Source organism: Natrix helvetica (genome assembly GCF_964273705.1).
Source record: "Natrix helvetica genome assembly, chromosome: 1".
Classification (NCBI taxonomy): Eukaryota; Metazoa; Chordata; class Lepidosauria; order Squamata; family Natricidae; genus Natrix; species Natrix helvetica.
The window spans coordinates 348324606-348345124 of record NC_138548.1 but is presented as its reverse complement, the minus strand read 5'-3'; the positions used below and the strand labels follow the sequence as shown (position 1 = coordinate 348345124).

Here is a 20519-nt window from a genome sequence, read left to right as displayed (position 1 = left end):
GGAAGTGACTTCCGGGTTGCTCGGAGGGTCGTTTTAAGCGCTCCGAAGGCTTCAGGGACCGTCCGAGGCTTCCCTGATGCCTTCGGAGCACTTAAAACGACCCTCCGAGCAACCCGGAAGTCACTTCCGGTTTGCTCGGAGGGTGGTTTTTAGCGCTCCAAAGGCTTCAGGGACCGTCCGAGGCTTCCCTGATGCCTTCGGAGGGTGGTTTTAAGCGCTCCGAAGGCTTCAGAGACCATCCGAGGCTTCCATGATGCCTTCGGAGCACTTAAAACGACCCTCCGAGCAACCCGGAGTTACTTCTGGTTTGCTCGGAGGGTGGTTTTAAGCACTCCGAAGGCTTCAGGGAAGCCTCTGGACAGTCCCTGAAGCCTCTGGAGGGCCTCCGGGGGGTTGGGGGAGGCTCTTTTCACCCTCCCCAGGTTCCTATAAAGCCCCTGGAGCATGGGGAGGGCAAAAAAACATGTAAAAATGGGGGGGTCGCACATTTTGCGCGCATGCACACTGGGGGGGGGTCGCACGTTGCATTATGGGTGCGGCACACCCGCACTCGACCCCCCTGCACTCCCCCCACTTGTGGCACGCGAGCCAAAAAAGGTTCGCCATCACTGCGCTATACTCATGCACATGGCTTAAAAAATATGGCTTAATAGGATGGCATAGAGCTGGGACATGTGGGCAGGTCACCACTAATGGTTTGCCTGAATCGATCTAAACCAGCTGAATACCACCTCTGATCTAACCATTGAGAAAGACGGCCTCTCATCCACATCAGACAGAAAAAGAAGGAAATATAATGGTTCATTGCCTACTTCAGGAATATTGAACTGGTTTTCCACATTGTAAGGTTTAGAATCACAAGAATAAGTTTTCAGACTAAGAAAACAATCAAACTTCCCCGAATTGTTCCTTTCTTGATTCTCAAATTAGAATTACTCTCCTGAGTCAAACAAAACTCTTTTCTCCAACTGCACACTTTTGTGGCAATGCTCATTCCCAATTCCCCTTCTAATTTTTACAAGCATGTATTATTTATTCTCCTTTGGAATTGCCACCACCACAATTAGTTGCCAATCAGTGTAATGACAAATGGGATAGACAGCACCTGATACTCTGATTTGTAACAGCCTCCTTCTGTGATGAGAGCAGAGGTTGGGGTAAAGCTGGGCAAATACTGTAGCAATCTGAAATTGCAGATAAAACTTCCAAATCTGGAGGCAAACTGGACCTTCTTCGCTTTCATTGTAGTCTCTGAGATTTAACTCTGTGCTGAAGAAAGAACTATAGGAAGAATCTCTTGCAGTGTATGTCAAATGTTGTTGCATATACAGCTCTTTCTGCTTCAGTTTCTGTCTCAAATTCCCTGTGCCAGTATGCTGGTGAAATGCCCATTTAAGGTGATAATAGAAGAAAAGGAATGGTTCCATTACTACAAGCCAGGAGACTACTGGATTACTGGAATAATGTCTGGAATCGGAGCTCGATTGTACCAATTTTCATTCTCCAAGCCTCCAACCCACCAACTGAAAAGGTAATTGTCAGAACGTCCAGGATTCTAGTGATAGGATTTCTATGCAACAATTTCTTCTCTAGGAACGATTTCACTTGTCCTATTCCTCACTTTGAGAAAGGCAAATTCACTATTGCCCATTCAAATTTCCTTTAGAGGAAAGGCTCCTGGGGAACATGATGATTTTATAAAAGTTCCTTTATATACCAATACCAAGGCCTGACTGCAAGCAACACAGTTCTAGGTTATCCAAAGAGAGAATTTCGAGCTTAGTAGCATAAGGAATTCCATTGTGTACAGAAGCGTACAAGACTTTTTTGGTGAAGTACTTCTGAACCCACTCGATTGCACATATGGTGGGGATTCCAAACGGTTGAACAATACTCTAAAATTGATCTAGCACAAGTTTTATAAGCTCTAATTAGCAATATAATGTTTCCAGAAAAAAAGCTTTGCAAAATTAAGTTTACAATACAATAATACAATACAATAGCAGAGTTGGAGGTGTTCTAGTCCAACTCCCTACCTACAACTCTTAATGCTTTTTTAGCAATGCTGTTATAGTGAGTTTGGAGCATAAATAGTCAGCAATAAGTACACCTAGGCCCTTTACAAAGTGAAGGTCATCTGCAAGATCAATGCCACCTAGCTTATACTTGACATTCTGATTACGTTTACCAATATGTAAGACAGAGCATTTATTAATCAAAATTTGAAATTGCCACATAGATGACCATTCAGACACATAGTTGAGATCACTTTGCAAAACGACAAAATTGAAATTTTTTTATGTGATTGGCAAAAACAACGCAACTTCTTTTAAGATGATCACATAAATTGTTGATATAGAGCAAAAAAAAGATGTTGAAATTTCTTGCGTTGCAGTGAGAACACTTTCTACCACCTTCTTCCCTTCTTGTTGGCTGTTCATGAAGTCAACCGGAATCCTTGGCTCTTACCCAACATCACCCTGGGCTACAACATCTATCAGAACTTTTTCAGTGCAAGAATGACATATGAGGCCATGCTGGATGTGCTCTCTACAGGGCAGGAGAACGTCCCAAACTACAGATGTGGAAGACAAAAGAACCTGCTGGCGGTTCTTGAAGAGATGGATTCTGAACTCTTTGATCATATATCTAATGTCATGAGCATCTATAAAATTCCACAGGTATGAAGGCCAATGGAATTAATTCCAAGTTGTAAATTGCTAAGATTTCCCTAGAACGCAGCACTTGTCCATATTTCTCCAAATGATTTTCTCCAAATAATTTGAAAGTCAGAGAGTAAATATTGGAAGAGCTGAATTTTTTAATTCACAAACTACGTGAAATTTCTTTCTGTGTTTGTATGTGTGTGTGCATACATATGTAGTTTTGCAGTTCCTGTGATCAGTTGGCCTTGCCCACCCACCCCCGTCCTATCCTGTCCTAAATTTCTGCATTTTTCAGCTCAGCTGATTCACGCATCACAGAGGATTTCTGTGACTCAGCTATTTTACTTACCGGGGCTGCCCTAGAAGGTAGGCTGCAGAGCTTGAAATTGGTACATTTTGAATGCTGTATGTGCACGCAAAGCACACCCTCAAAGAACCGGTTTATTAACTGATTGCAGCTCACCACTCTATGTACACAAACACACATATATGTATTGTATATATGTGTTTATATAAATATATCCCCCTCATGGATTACTGCCTTGTCATGGTGAAGGGGCTTGCATAGCTCAATGAAGTTATGAGCTATGTCGTGCATGGCCACCCAAGACAGACAAGTCATAGCCGAGAGATCTGATAAAATGTGATCCACTGGAGAAGGAAATGGCAACCCACTCCACTATCTTTGCCATGAAAACCCCATGGACCATACCAAAAGTCACAAAGATATGACTATGGAATATCAGCCCCTAAGGTCGGAAGGTGTCCAATATGCTACTGGGGAAGAGCAAAGGGCTAATTCTAGTAGTGCCAGAAAGAGTGAAGCGGTTGGGTCAAAGCCGAAAGGACGCTCAGCTGTGGATGTATCTGGTGGTGAAAGGAAAGTCTGATGCTGTAAAAATCCATACTCCATAGTTAGCTGGAATATAAGATCCATGAATCAAGGCAAGCAGGATGTGGTCAAACAAGAGATGACAAGACTAAACATCAACATTTAAGAATCAGCGAGCTAAAATGGACATGAATGGGTGAATTTAATTCAGATGAACATCAGGTATACTACTGTGGGCAAGAATCCCTCAGAAGAAAAGGAGTAGCCTTCATAGTCAATAAAAAGTAGGAAAAGCAGTAATGAGATACAATCCCCAAAATGACAGAATGATCTCAATTTGAATCCAAGGCAAACCATTCAACATCACAGCAGTCCAAGTCTATGCCCAAACCACTGGTGCTGAAGAGGATGAAGTTGACCAGTTCAATGAAGGCCTAGAGCACCTTATAGAATTAACACCAAAAAATGATGTCCTTATCATCATGGGGGATTGGAATGCTAAAGTACGTAGGCAAAATTAACTGGAAAAACAGGTAAGTTTGGCTTTGGAGTACAAAATAAAGCAGGTCACAGGCTGGTAGAATTTTGTCAAGAAAATACAATGGTCATAGCAAACACTCTTTTCCAACAACCCAAGAGATGACTCTACACTTGGACATCACCAGATGGTAAGCAGAGAAATCAAATTGATTATGTGTTCTGCAGCCAAAGATGGAGAAGCGCTATACATACATTAAAGATAAGACCAGGAGCTGACTGTGGCTCAGATCATGAGCTTCTCGTTGCAAAATTTGGGCTTAAAATGAAGAAGATAAGGAAAAACACTAAGCTGCTCAGGTATGAACCAAATCATATCCCTGATGAATATACAGTAGAGGTGACAAATAGATTTAAGAAATTAGATCTGAATCCTTAGATCTATGGACGGAGGTTCACAACATTGTACAAGAGGTAGCAACTAAAACCATGCCATAGAAAAAGAAATGCAGGAAAGCAAAATTGCTGTCTGGGGAAGCTCTACAAATAGCTGAGGAAAGAAGGGAAGTGAAATGCAAGGGAGAAAGAGGAAGATACACCCAATTGAATGCAGAATTCCAGAGAATAGCTAGAAGAGATAAGAATGCCTTCTTAAATGAACAGCAAAGAAATAGAAAAAAACAATAGAATAGGGAGGACCAGAGATCTCTTCAAGAAAATTGAAATATGAAGGGAAGGTTTCATGCAAAGATGTGCATGATAAAGGACCAAAATGGCAGGGACCTAACAGAGGCAGAAGAGGTTAAGAAGCGGTGGCAAAATTACACAGAAGAACCAAAGAAAAATGAGCTTAACATCCCTGATAACCACGATAGGATGATCACGGACCTAAAGCCAGACATTCTGGAATATGAAGTCAAAGGGATCTTAGGAAGTCTCAGCAACAACAAAGCTAGTGGAGGTGAGAGTATTCCAGCTGAGCTATTCAAAATCTTAAAAGATGATGCAGTAAAAGTGCTACACTCATTCTGCCAGCAAATTTGGAAAACTCAACAGTGGCCATAGGATTGGAAATGGTCAGTTTACATTCCAATCCCAAAGAAGGGCAATGGCAAAGAATGTTCAAACTACTCCACCATTGCACTCATTTCACATCCTAGCAAAGGTATTCTCACAATCGTACAAGTTGGGCTCCAGCAATATGTTGACCGAGAACTACCAGAAGTATAGGCAGGATTTCAAAGAGGCAGAGGAACTAGAGATCAAATTGCCAATATACACTGGATCATAGAGAAAGCTTGGGAGTTCCAGAAAAACATCTACTTCTGCTTCATTGAATATGCTAAAGTCTTTGATTGTGTGGATCACAACAAACTTAAAGAAATGGGAGTACCCGACCATATTATATGTCTCTCGAGAAACCTATATGCAGGTGCTTCTTGCAACAGTGAGAATAGGACACGGAACCACTGATTGGTTCAAAATTAGGCAAGGATGTATAATGTCGCCCTGCCAATTTAACTTATATGCAGGACACAGAAGAGGTGAGTTTCTGCCGGTTTGCCCCAGATCGGCTGAACTGGTAGTGGCGGTGGTTGGAGGCTCCGCCCATCTGCCCGTATGCTTCCCCCCACACACAGATCCTGCCCTGGGTCTTCACAGGAACTCGGTCTGCTTTAAAGTGAGGGTATTAAACTGACTTCTGCATTTCAAATGTCTAAAAGAAATTCAGCTAATTAAAGAGTTTATATAAAAATATTTGAAATCAATTATATGAATGAAGACAATGAAATAATATACCAATATTAAACAATTGTTGATGGGAGATATAACAATATTTCAAGCTCAACATATGAAAGAATAAAAAAAGCAATATCTGTGAGAATAATCTATGAGAAATCAATGTGTTTGTCAGTTTTAAAAGATATCCCATGAGTGTATAGCAGTTTTTCACTGTTTGAGAGGCTGCCATATAGGGGAGGACTAGGGCAGGGCTGTCACTCGATTTCATTGAGGGCTGCATCAGGGTTGTTTTTGACTTTTGGGGGGAGGTGTGGCCAAGGTGGACATGGCCACCACGATGTCACTTGTGTCAGGGGGCGCCTATGGTATCCCAAATGCTCTGCCAGCAAAAATGGGCTCCCAAACTCCATTTTCAGATGGGACAGCTCCTGCAACCCGCTACCAGTGAAAACAGAGCTCGGGGTGGTGGTGCTCTAGCTCCCTTTTTGCTGGCAGAGGCACTGTGGGCTATTTTCAGGGCAGCCCCAAGGAACAGATCTAAGCACCCTGCAGGCTGGATCTGGGCCTTGAGTTTGATACCCCTGGACTAAGGTCTCCTGCTTGACTAGAAGACTCCCCAGCTCTATTCTGGTTGACTAATGGACTGAGTGGATGGGTGAGGTATAAAGTGACCAGGAGGGTGTGCTCTATGAGGACTGTCAGGGTGTGAATTCCGCCCTGAAATTAACGAGGTATGAATCTTGGCATTCCTTGAAAGCATACCTTTGAAGTAAGCGAAATAAACCCAAGGCATAATCTAATAAAACATTTTAATTGTAAATACACCTGGAATGCAAAGGTTTACCAATTAGCGAATTTTCAACATTAACAGTTTTATGAGGAACCTCAGGCTTGCTCTGAGCAACCTGCTTCTTTATTTTCTGTTTGTTGGCTTTAGGAGCCTTTGGAGTAGCAACAGGATCTCTCTCTGAAGCATCTCTCTCTGGGCCTGCGCTTTCCTCTTTTGGAGTTTGTATATTAGCCTGTGCTTGCGGTTTAGGCTTTGGTTTTATGTAATAAACACCACCAATTAGCATGGTTTCAGCAACAATATCTCCATTTTTAACTATGTAACTTGCTTTTTCGATGTGGTGAACCTGGAACTTTAACATTCTAGACAAGTGACTTTGACTTAGCAAATTACTAGTTGCTGAAGGTATGTAATAAACATCAGGGATGAATGCATCGAGCTCTTCAACATAAACAGTTCCTTTTCCCATGACCTTACAAGGATGATTGGAGAAAGAATAAAGTTCACGTAGATAAGGTTCAGGTTCATGCATCTCTGTGAAGATTTCCTTTCTGTAGGTAACATGCAACGCTGCTCCACTGTCCAAAGTCCACAGAAGCCGTCTGTCGTACTCTGGAGCAGCTTGTGGATCGTTGGTTAAGGCCAATGTGACGAGTGGAGCTTGCGGATCACGCCCTGGACCACAACGACCTTGTCTTCCACCTCTACCTCTGCCTCTGGAGTCTGTTCCTCTGGGCTGGTATGTATTGGGAGCTAGAACTCGTTTAGGACAATCCCGGGTATCATGTCCCATATGGTTACAGATGTAGCATCTTGGCATCCTTGGAGTGTAGACTCTTCCTCGGAAGGGACGTCTTGCTGGAGCTCTCGACGCAGGCAGCCCTCGCAAATGTGGTGTGCCTAAAAATAAAGCTTCCTCCTCAATTAAAAGTCTGCAAACATTATTGACTGTGCATTGAGCAATAGGCACGTGGTTAATCTTTGCAATGGCATCTTTCCATTCAAAATTCAATGAGTTAATGATAATGCTGATCATTTGAACATCATCAATAAAATGGCCACTTTCTCTCAATTCTCTTCTCATTCCTTTCAGGTTGGTCAAATGTCCACCAATTTGTTCACCAGGTTTCACTTTCAAACCATGGGACTCAGACATGAGCAAACATGAAGATTCAATTGAAACGGGTCTGTAGCAATCTTCCAAATGGGCCCAAATTTGTTGGGCTGTTGCATTAGGCGGAAAGATAACCTGCAGTTCAGTATCCATGGACATTAATAATGTTGTGAAAGCCTTAGTCTCTAAGTCTCTTATTGCAGGAGTCCATGGCTGGGCAGGAGGATTAAGCACCATACAATGGGTACCTTATCTGCGAAGCAAAATTGAAACCTCGCTGACCCAGGCTTTATAATTTTGTCCTGACATTTTTAGTTTTGACTCACCAGTCAATGGAGGAACAAAAGATGCCTGTTGAGGGATGTGCATTTGAAAAGCTTGCTGTGCACATAAAAATGCTTGTTGTTGAACCTGGGGTCGCTGTGATCTAGCTGGGGCTGGTGCTTGAGCTGGAATAAAAGCATGGCTTGCTGGAGACTGCATTAAGTACTGTTCTGCTCCATCTGAGAAGGCTCCAAAACCCCCAGGGGGCGCTGAAAATTGGGCCTGTGGAGGTACTTGTTGCTTTGCAGCCTGAATATCTGAGTAATCTGCTCTCTGTAGTAAATTATTTCTGCCAGGAGAGGGTGCTGTGGTTACATCTTTTGGCTGTAATATTTCTGCCTGCGTGGCATGTGCAATTGGAGAACAAAGGAGATCACATGGCAATTTTAACATGTGCACAGCTCTCTGTTCTGATTTGCCTGACACAATATCCTCCAGGGGATGTGTCTTAGGCTTTGGAGAAAAAGGCAAGATGGCGTTTTCAGAAATTTGAAAAGCATGGGAATCCCTCTTCTCTGAATTGAGCATGGAATAAACATTTTTGGCCTGGAACAACTGGCGTTCGTAATATTCTATTTGATTACAATAGCTTTCCATGCCTTGCTCAGAGCTTCGGAGAGAATCATACATTTCTCCCTCTGTGTGGGAGTGAAATTGCTCTGGCTATGAAAGCCTTGGCCTGGCACTGAGCGTTTCAAAATCTCTAGGAGATGTTTGGGAGCATGCATAATTAAGAAAACACGTTACTGACCTCAGTAGGGATACGTCATATCCAGAAGCAGTCCCATCTTCTTGAGATCTGTGTGAGATCTGTCCCACTTCTTCACCCCGTCCAGTTGCATCAAGAGTTGTAAATCTTTGTAAAATACTTTTCACCTCTTCATTGGAGAGACTAAAGCCATCAGAATGCCTCACAGAAAGTTCTTTTATTTTTTCTTCTTCTTAGGCATCTTAGAAGTGTTCCTCAGTCGCTATAAATCATTTGTCTTAATTAGCCTAGGCGTTTATCTTCAAAAAATAACAAAGCAAGAAAAAACATCCACCATCCTCTGGTTCCATTTGTCAGGATGTGAATTCCACCCTGAATTAATGAGTTGTGAATCTTGGCATTTATTGAAACCATACCTTTGAAGTAAGCGAAATAAACCCAAGGCATAATCTAATAAAACATTTTAATTGTAAATAAAGTAAAAATACAAACTTACTAACTAAATTAATTACATCTTTGGCAGAGCCTCTGTCTGCCTGGCATGCAGACAAATGAAGGAAGGAAGAAGGAATATGATGTAATGACATGCGCAGTAAATCATTGCTGATAAGAAGACAATTCATTGCTGCACAGAATGTAGGCACAGCTGGCAAACCAAATAAACACAGTGACAAGGACCACCTATGAAACATATCCACAGATAATTCAGAGCTACATGGTTTCAAAGGGAGCATACAAGACAACAGGACATAATGTCAAGGGAACTATCAATATTCATGCAGTTATTGTTTGAAACTTCTCTCAGCCATGGGGAAAGGCCCTTAGATTTACAATCTGACTTTTATCATTAAAACCAGCACAAACTACCAATAACTTCTCTTTTATCTTTAGATCAACTACAGTGTCATCAACCAGATGTCTGAGCAAAATCATCGTTTTCCTTTTTCATATCGGCTGACCCCAAACCAAGAACCTCCTTACTCAACAATTGTCCAGCTGCTCCTGCATTTCCGATGGACATGGATTGGCCTCCTTTCTCAGGACAATGAAAAAGGAGAAAAATTCAAAACAAGTTTGGAAGTTCTCGCTCTAAAAAATGGGATTTGCATTGTCCTCTCGGGAACCGTCCCAGAAGCAAATATGCAGTCAAGTGCTGGAGAAACTGTCATGCAAGAAAAAAGGAAAATGTTCTATTCTCTTATCAAGAGTCAAATAAAAATTATAGTATGCCAACTGGATTTTCAGGCCTTTGGAATGTTAGCAATAATAATACAAGCAATTGATATGACTAATACATCCCTTGTGGGAAGGGTGTGGATTGCAACAACTTTGACAGCTTTAAGTGTAAGTTTTTTTGACCATTCGCTTGATCTCCAAAATAAATATGCTTTGTTTTCCTTCCTCATCCAGAGAAAGAGAAGGACTCAGTATTATGACAATAAATCTTATGCATTTATGGTCACATTGTATGGAAAGGAAGTGTTTCAATGTTCCTATCCAAGTCTTCTGTTATCTAAGAAAGTTTGGAAAAAATGCAGAGAAAAAGAGAACTGGGAATTCCCACCCCATGATATGATTGCAAGAATCCTGTCTCAGGATTCCTCCAGCATTTCCCAAATAATTCAAGTTGTGGCCTCGGTCCTCAGTGCTGCCTCTTCCTCCCAAAGGAGTAAGAGGAGAATGCAGGCTGGATACCTTCAATCACCCCAGATTGTACAGCCATGGCAGGTAAGTCTTCTCTTTTGAGGTTCCATTGATTTTCCATTTCAAGTTCCGCAATATTAAATTAGATGTAGAAAGGGGTGAGATATTCAAAGAACGGTTGCTCAATTTGTGGTATTTGAGAGTGAGTGTCAACCCTGAAGCTGACCTGACTGAGGCCATTTTGAAGGTTCAGTGTTGCCACACTGGAGTCGAGGGATAAGGAGTGGGGGGAATAGACATAGCTGGGGTTTTGTAGCCAAAACAAAATATTTTCTCCTGGGAACCAAGGACATTCCCACTGATGGCTGGAGGGATGATTGGTCTAGTTACCAGGCAACCAGATGACACCTTGATTGTACCATGTGACTGATTGTTTGGAAAGGGGAGGAAAACTTTTACTTTTAATTAGGTGAAAACTGCAGGAGCATTTAGAGTCAGGTGTCACCAGCCTATATGCTTATATGATATTTCCAATAAAGCTGATATTTGAGGAACTTGCTTGCCTCAGAGTCCTGTATTATGGGCATATTATTTGGAACCCTGACATTAAACTGACTCTAAAAAAATGTTCCCTAAGTTTTTTTCTGTTTTAATTTTTTACAAACATATCAATGTGTGAACAGTGTGGCACCTGAGTGTCTTACATTTTGGTACAAATAAAATAATATTCATTATAGTTACTACAGTTGAAAAGCTTATATAGTTCTGGTAATAATGCACATATTTTGTTGAATTATAATCTTTTATTATTTAGTTATTCAATATTTCAATACATTATTTTTATACCAAGCATCTTGTAATAGGTATCGTTCCTTTTGCTACCAATAGAATATTGATAATCATATTTGTTACATTTCACAAAGTTATATTGTTCCGATAATAATACACATATTTATGTTAAGTTATAATCTTCCATTATTTAATTATTCAATATTTCAATATGTTATTTTTATATTATTCTTTTTGGACCTTGAGATTGTCTTCTGGGGTGTTGGCTATTCCTGCCAGCTTAGTGTTGGATGCAAATGTGATGAGTTCCCCTTCAATTCCCTCGCCTAGATCTTTTTTGAAGATATTGAAGAGTGCTGGGCCTAAAATTGAAGCTTGGGGTACCCCATTGCTTACTTCCCTCCAAGTGGATGAGGTTCCCCAGAGGACTTCATGTTGAATGTAATTTGTCAGCCAGTTACAAAGCCACCTGATGGTGGTACAATACAATACAATACAATAGTAGAGTTGGAAGGGACCTTGGAGGTCTTCTAGTCCAACCCCCTGCCTAGGCAGGAAACCCTATACCGTTTCAGACAAATAGTTATCCATCATCTTCTTAAAGACTTCCAGTGTTGGGGCATTCACAACTTCTGGAGGCAAGCTGTTCCACTGATTAATTGTTCTCACTGTCAGGAAATTTCTCCTCAGTTCTAAGTTGCTTCTCTCCTTGATTAGTTTCCACCCATTGCTTCTTGTTCTACCCTCAGGTGCTTTGGAGAATAGTTTGACTCCCTCTTCTTTGTGGCAACCTCTGAGATATTGGAATAATGCTATCATGTCTCCCCTAGTCCTTCTTTCTCTTAAGCTACCTATTGGTGTTACCTATTCCATGTTTTCAAGAATTGTTTGTTTGCTTGTTTGTTTGTTTGTTTGCTTGCTTGCTTGCTTACTTATTTCCTTACTTAAGTCTTTAAGAAGATGCTGGATAGCCATCTGTCTGAAACAGTATAAGGTTTCCTGCCTAGGCAGGGGGTTGGAGTAGAAGACCTCCAAGGTCCCTTCCAACTCTGCTATTGTATTGCATTGTATTGTAATACAAATAAATGGGGACAGTAGGACAGGAATGGTAGGAATGCTGGTGCACTTATGCATGCCCCCTTTACGGACCTCTTAGGAATGGGGTGAGGTCCATGGTAGAAAGTTTAAGGTTGAAGCTGTGAAGGTTTGAGGTTGTAACAAAGGAGTCAGGTAGAGCATTCCAGGTGGTGACCTCTCTGTTGCTGAAGTCGTATTTCCTGCAAGTGAGTTATGAGCAGTTTACCTTGAGTTTGTATCGATTGCTTACCCGTGTATTGGTAAGGTTCAAATAGGTGGGGACAAAGGAGACCCAAACACTGCAAAAAACCAACATGCTGAAGGTGATCAGTTTGGCTTCATTGGAAGTTCAAGCTGAAGAAGTTGTTCACAGGTAAGATGTCGTAGCCAACAATTTTCTCTACTATGCTTAGTTCAGACTGCTACTGGTGCAGTTCCAGAGCTGTAAATTCCTGGGGAATGACTGAAAGAAACTTCCCATGAAATACTGAATCAATGTTTCAGATGGCAGTGGTGGCTTGAAGAGGTTGATTATTCAGAGTACCGCCATTCCAGAATAATAGCAAGAATAACTTTGAATAAAGGCTCAAATTGTCATGTTTTTTTCTATGTTTCTGCAGCTTCATAGCTTCCTGAGAAACCTCCAACATCACAATATTTCCAGAGATGGGATTTCTTTTGAAGCAAATGGAGTTCCTGTTGGTGACTTCGATATCATGCAGTGGACATCACTTTTGAACAAATCAGATGTGGGGTTGAAAATTGGGAATGTAGAAAGACAAGCCTCCTCGGAAGTCAAGATTTCTGTCAATCAAAGTACCATCCAATGGCCAACATTATTTAACAAAGTAGTTGAGGCTGCTTATATTTTGCTCTTCTATTTTTCTCCATATGTAGAATCTTTTCTGCTCAATAAGAAATAATTTTTATTGAGGCCAATTAAGATACACTATATTGCCAAAAGTATTCGCTCACCCATCCAAATAATCAGAATCAGGTGTTCCAATCCTTCCACGGCCACAGGTGTATAAAATCAAGTAGCTAGGCATGCAGACTGTTGGGACAAACATTTGTGAAAGAATGGGTCACTCTCAGGAGCTCAGTGAATTCCAGCGTGGAACTGTGATAGGATGCCACCTGTGCAACAAATCCAGTCGTGAAATTTCCTCGCTCCTAAATATTCCACAGTCAACTGTCAGCTGTATTATTAGAACGTGGAAGTGTTTGGGAATGACAGAAACTCAGCCACAAAGTGGTAGGCCACGTAAACTCATCCAACATCAGTGTGTGATCTCACAAATGCGCTTGTGGAAGAATTGTCAGAAATTTCCATAAGCACACCTCTATACCTTGTGGCCAGCCTTCCCAGAAGAGTTGAAGCTGTTATAGAAAAGCCCAGATAGACTGATAGTTTACTTCACAAAGCAACAGACTACTTAATACTGCTAAGCCACACCTAGATTTCTTACTTAAGTTTACTTGCTTACTATAAGGATGCAGATTCAGAAATTGCAGGAAGGTTCCACACCTATTTGCACTATTCAGGTGACCCTGATGGCGGAGATAAATTCCAAGTGGCCTCAACAACTTTCAGAAAGGCTGCTAACTACCAGATGACTGCAAAGAGTATAAATCTTTCCATACTCCACCATTCAGTCAGAACAGAAGAAGCTTCTGGAACTGAGAAGCAAAACGTCTTCAAGGAAAAACAAAGATCAGTTGTCTGGGAGACAATCCAGAATATGAAGGGTTTAGTCCACTGAACTGCATAAGAGAAAGATATGATTAAGGATGTGGTGAGGAAAATGAGGGCAGCAAGAAAAGTCATTTACATCAGTGGTGGGTTTCACATTCTGTTAGCACCAATTTGCCCTACAAGAGGCCGCTTGCTTCCTGGGCGCCCCTTCTACGCATGCACCTGGCCTTGCATGCATGTGCCCAGCCACAAAAACATGCCAAAATTGTATGGCATAGATCCAGGGCAAGTGGTTAGGGGTGGTGATTTCCCCCCATGATTTTCGCTACCGGTTTGGGCAAACCAGTCTGAACCAGCTGAATACCACCTCTGATTTACATATGATGATACAATGGTCAGTTGTTTGAGAGAAAGATTGGGACTCTCGAGAAATCTAGATGTTGGAGGTTTCCTCAGAAAGCAAAGATGGAGACAATATATCTATATCTATATATGGTATAGCATTATCATACCTGCTCTAAGGAGAAACACCTTTTGCAATGGAGCTACTTTCCTTTGGAAGAAAGAATAAGGAAATGAATCTGTTTTGGGATCTACAATGAAGATTGATAGAGAAAGAGAATGGCCTTTCATTTGTCCCTTGCATGTAGAGTAATTAAAGTTCATGCCATTACTTCTTGACTGGTTTTGCTCAATGTGCTCCTGGGCTTCTGGAACCAGTTGATTTCAGTAAAAACTTCAAAGTTATATATTGCTCTGAAATAACCTTTCTATTTATGTTTAGATGGTGCCTTATTCAAGATGTACAGAAAGTTGCTCTCCAGGTTACACCAAGATTGTGAGAGAGGGGGCCCCAGTTTGCTGTTACGACTGTTCTCTGTGTATGGAAGGAACATACTCTGGGCAAGAAGGTAGAGTAGGTGGCTCCAAAAATATCAAAAAAATCAGGATTCAATCAAAATTCTCTATTCCTTTTTGGGGCTATTTGATCAAGAAGCAAAAAAAACATTTCATTTCTTGAAGGCATCCACAAACTGTTCAAAGATTGGGCACTATCAGCAACTTTGAATGATGATGTGAGCATTAAAATAAATAATGAAATATTGCTGATATCTATTGACTTGCTTGCTTGGTTTTAAGAAAGAAGTTTTGAGAGCTGATAATCACATTCATCTTCAGCCTTTCAAAAGAGTGTTGATAAATATAACTAATGTTGTGCCATATGAATATCCCTGGGCAGAATTATTATGTTATTTCTTGAAAATGAATTGATTTCTGATGTGGTTTTCATGCTCCTAGAATTGCAGAAACAAATACATGCTAACCAATTTTTTTCCAGATGCAGCCCATTGTGAAAAGTGCCCAGATGACCAGTATTCCAATAAGAAGCGAGATCAGTGTGTCCCCAAAAATATAAGCTTCTTATCCTATGAAGAGTTGTTGGGATTCACCCTGGCTTTCTTTGCCATTGCTTTGTCCCTAACCACCGCTTTTATTCTGGGGATCTTCATTAAATACCGAGAAACTCCCATAGTCAAAGCTAACAACAGGGACCTCACCTACATTCTTCTGATCTCCCTCTTGCTTGCTTTCTTGACCCCCCTTCTGTTTATTGGTCATCCCAAGAAAGTGACTTGCCTTCTTCGGCAAGTCACCTTCAGTTTCGTTTTCTCAGTTGCCGTCTCTTCCTTGCTGGCAAAGACAATTATGGTGGTAGTTGCATTTTTGGCCACGAAGCCAGGCAGCAGCATGAGGAAATGGCTGGGGAAGGGTCTGCCCAACTCTATTGTTTTATCCTGCTCTGGTATTCAAGTATGCATCTGTATCATATGGCTGGCAATCTTTCCCCCATTCCCAGATTCTGACTTTCATTCCCAAGCAGAACACATCCTGTTGCAATGCAATGAAGGCTCTGTCACCATGTTCTACTCTGCCCTTGGCTACATGGGTTTCCTGGCTGCCATTTGCTTCTTTGTGGCATTTCTGGCTCGAAAGCTGCCTGGTTCCTTCAATGAAGCCAAACTGATCACCTTTAGCATGTTGGTTTTTTGCAGTGTTTGGATCTCCTTTGTCCCCACGTACTTGAGCACCAAGGGGAAGTACATGGTAGCCGTGCAGATCTTCTCCATCCTGGCCTCCAGCCTGGGTTTACTGGGCTGCATCTTTATCCCCAAATGCTACATTATTATCCTGAGACCTGCCTTGAACACCAAAGAACAGCTGATGATGAAAACTCATTAAGGCTCCTCATGTTGGTGTTTATTTTTGTGCAGTTTACATGCAGCATAAAATCACATACTTTGAAGTAATGTGTTAAGTGTTGTCGTTTATCTTTCTTCATTCCATATGAATTTTGTATTATAATAATTGAGTAAAAAGTTGCTTAAACAACTCAAACTCTTTGAAATAGGACTATCCTTCAATTGTCACAATTTGAATTCATGTTCAATCATAACAATCACCAACAACGTTAATATAATTTCTGAAACCAGGCCAGATAAATTGTTACCAGAGATGTTTTGATGTGGTTTTATATTAAATCAAAGACTATGGCTAATGATAGTGGGTGTTTTTGTTATTATATAGGTTGATGTGCGGCTGTTATATATTATTTTCTGGGTGATCTGACTTTGTTTTTAAAAAATTTAATTTCAAATACTGTATATATTTGATTGATCTCTTCTGGTTGGATAATGTAAGATCACTCACAGTTAAATAAATGAGATAGATAGGTAGGTAGATGGGAGAGATCAAGAAGCAAAAAAACAGAGAAACAGATAACATTCCATATATTAATAATCAGTAAAATATGAACATGAACTTCAGAGCAGCTTTAACCCCAGGGGGATTAGTGAAGGTAGAGGGGAAGCCCCAAAGACTATATGGAGAAAGGCAATCTCCTGATGGAACATAGGGAAACCCCTTGGAGCCAACTGGAGAGAAGATGGTCATCATGGCCAACCCAAAGCTGTGACAGATTGATGAAACACATGATGATAAAAATCAAAGAGCAACATGGCTGAACTGGGTGAGAAATCTCTAACCTTCTGCAAATGAATTTACCCTGATATAGCACTGGAAAATTGTGATAGTGGGACTCAAAAAAAGGGGTTGAGCAGGATTATTGCTCCATGAGAGTAGCGCCAACTAAGCTTTCAGAGCTATTGACATATTTGGAAGAGATTAACAAAGCAACAGTAAAAAAAAATGGAGACTGAGCTAGAAAAAAGTCTACACTAAGTTTTTTGAAAGAACTTTAAAAAAATTAAAGACTACTAGGAATATGCTTCCTATTATTGTTGTTGGACTGATGTCGGATTTAAACCACTTAAGGAGAAGCTTTCCAGCATTTAAAAGAGAACAAGGTCACCATCTATACTGACCAGAAAAGTGCATACAAAAGGAAAGTGACTGATGCAATATTTATAAATAATCCATAAAGACTCTTGTGATATTCAGAGAGGACATTAACCAATTTGAATGTGGAAAAGTAAAAAAAGAAGAGAAATATTCTCTGGTGAACTTAGAAAATATACATCTATCTAGATATTATTTTGGGGGAAAGCTTGGGGAACTGATGGGTTTTGGGGCGTTGATGGATTATGAACTTTAATTTGCAAAAAGACTCCCAAAGGACTACAATAGTAACAGTGTGGATAAATTTAATGTGGACTTCAAATTATTTTGGAGAAGTACTTTTTGATTATCAGAGATGTACATTGAACCAGAGGTGGATTCCTTCAGGTCCTTTCTGGTATGCCAGAAGAGGTACTGAAAATCTGGCGTACTGAACCAGTCCGGTAGTAATGGCGGTTTGGCCACACCCCTGAACCTCTCTCAGAAGCTTTTTTAAAGCCCTTTTCCCCCGCCAGTTCAGGCAAGGGAAAAGAGGTTTTAAAACTAAAAGAGGGGGGGAGAGGGAGGAAGGAGCAGGAAACCTTACATTGTCTGGATTATTTTGTGCCTCTAACAGACAGGAAAATTGCCAGAAAGGAGAAGGAGTTGACTAGCACAAGGCTGCCATGCAGAGGAAGGCAGAGATAGTCCTTGACGTATGACTACAACTGAGCCCAAAATTTTGGTTGTTAAGCAAGAGCGTTGTTAAGTGGGCTTCACCACATTTTACCCAATCCATGACATCTCCTGGTGAGTGACATCAAGTTGGCCATGCCCACCCAGTCACATGACCACCTAGCCATACCCACAAAATAGGCCATGCCCACAGAACAGGTAGTAAAAAAATTGAAACCCACCCCTGCATCGAACATATCAAAGATAGGAAAGAAAACCTCATCTACATCCTCATCAGCAATATCATCAGAGGCATCAAGCCCATCTAATCAACAATTGAGGCCTGTTAGTTAGGCCTGAAGATATCATGCTCCATGCAGAGTATGCAAGCGATGCTACTATCGATTCAAGAAGCCATGACCAAAAGTCAGGAAGTTATGTCAAAATACCCTGATGAGATCAAAAATGAAATGGGGGAGATGAAGAGGGATATATGTAAGATGGATGAAAAGACAGGGAACTTCCAGCAAATGATAGTGCAGAATAAACAGAGTATACAGAAAATAGAAATAAGGGCTGACCAAAAAGGGGGGAATATGGACGAAATGGACCAAAAGCTACCACAGGCTAATAGAAAGTTAGAAGAGACTTTTATCTTTGTCGAGATGGAAAAGGCAGCTTACTCTCTGATATTTCATAATATTGTGGAAGAGAAAGAGGAAGCTCTGGTTGAGGTGATGATAGAGCTGCTGGCTGGAGTATTACAGAAAAAGAAGCATGATGTAAGAGAACTAGACAAAATATTCAGAATCCATACAAACTATACAAGAAGGCAAACATTGCCAAAAGAGATGCATGTGAGGTTTACCAAGAAATGGTGAGAGATGAAATATTAAAAAGTACTAGAGATGAGTCTGTGAAGTACAAAGGGTGAGAAATTCTGATCTTAAAACAAATACCTAGGAGAGTTAGAGAGGAGAGGAGAGCAGAGGAGACAGTATCAATTCTTGACAGCACAAATGATTAAATATAATGTGATGTTCAATTGGCTGATACCAGAAGGAATTCTGGTTACCTGGCAAGACAAAAAAATTAGGGTGGATACCTTGGATAAATTGCATGAATTGCAAGTAGAAGAAAAAGCTTTAGATCAACAAGAAAGAGTGAGGGTGGAAAAAGGAGCGGGCAGAATGAGAAGGTGCAAGAACAAAAGGACAGAAAGGATAGAAAGAGATGAGAACAACAGCCGCCCCGAGTCCTTCGGGAGAGGGTTGCGGCTAATCAAATAAAAATTTGAATTTGAGAACTGTAAGACTTATATATAAGTGAAAAGAAGCCTGAAAAGAAAAAGACTGAGAAAAACAGCCCAACGCTATTGCCAAACTTCCATTTTGCACATTGGGCAGTTTTTCTTCCTCCGGAGGCTTCAAGAGGCTTCCCTGTAACCTTCAGAGTGTGAAAAACATTCAAACGCACAAACCGGAAGTCCATTCCCAAACTTCCGGTTTCCTTATTGGGCCATTTTTCTCCCTCTTGAACCTTCAAGAGGCTTCCCTGAAGCCTCCGGAAAGGGAAAAACAGCCCAATGCACAAACCAGAAGTCTGTTCCCAACAGTGACGTGCGGTGAGGGTTATGGCTGGGGAGGCTGGTGACGTCATCAGGAAGGCGGGGAATGGGACCACGTGTGCAGCACATGTGGTCCCATTCTCCGCCTTCCTGAGTGAACATTAAGAGGACCGCGGAGTGCACTGATCCGCATAGCATTGCTTCCTCCACCAGCGCCAGTCCCTTCCCCACCCACTCCTTCAAGGTCTCCCACCAACCCAAAGCCCGATCCCCAGCTCCCTCGGGCAAGGCTTGAGCGGGGTGAATGGGAAAGCAACGTAAGGGGCTGCGCTTTCACCCTGCTCAAGCCTTGCTGCCTGCAGCCACCACCCGCCCTCGCTGCCCCTTTCGTTGCTTTCCCGCCCACCTCTAAGGCGTGCCAAAGCCTCCTTCGTCCCCCCCAGCGCACGCCCTTTTTATTTCCCGCGATACCCCCCCCCCATTTCGGGAAAGCTTTCCCCATTGCCTGGGGGGGTGAAGGGGCCGGCTCCTCTCCCCCCACTCCCTCCGTCCCTGCCTCTCTCCTCAGCCCCAAAGCTCCGTCCGCGTGACTCACTTCCAAGGCGGTGGCTGGAGAGGCACGCAAGAACGACGAGCGGTTTCCCACCAAAGCGGCGTTTTGCATGGAACAAGGAAAAGTCCGCTTTGTCGCCCCGAGCTCTTGTTTGCGCTTCCGCCCCTTTTTCTTCGCTCCATCCCGCTCCGACTCTGGAAGGGCCAGCGAGGTTGGCTCCAGCCGAGAGCGACAGGAAGGAGAGGAGGGGGCAGCTGCAGGCTACCTTCCGCCCCAGCCATGCGCACCTCGCTCTTGTCGGAGCCTCGGCTGCCCGCAGCTTCCACTGAGAACCGCAACTCCGCCCGCCTCGCCAAACCAATTTTGAAATCATTCTTTATTCCAAATGCGCACGAAAAGCTGGAAAAGACAGCTGGGTAGATGCGTGTTTGCGTTCCAGCTACCTGGTGCTCTTTTCCACCGATCGCGGACGCTTTTTGTGCGCATTTGGAATAAAGAATGATTTCGAAATTGGTTTGGTGACCCTC

At 42.0% G+C, this 20519-nt stretch overlaps 1 protein-coding gene across 1 annotated transcript; it reads left to right on the top strand.

The window, feature by feature from the left end:
- Positions 1 to 1373: 1373 nt before the first annotated feature.
- On the top strand, positions 1374 to 16102 carry LOC309384216 (vomeronasal type-2 receptor 26-like; the record flags this gene model as incomplete). Its single annotated transcript, XM_081937457.1, has 4 exons — positions 1374 to 1531; positions 2396 to 2681; positions 14646 to 14772; positions 15201 to 16102. The coding sequence occupies 4 exons, from the start codon at positions 1374 to 1376 to the stop codon at positions 16100 to 16102; spliced, it is 1473 nt and encodes a 490-aa protein (XP_081793583.1).
- Positions 16103 to 20519: the final 4417 nt, after the last annotated feature.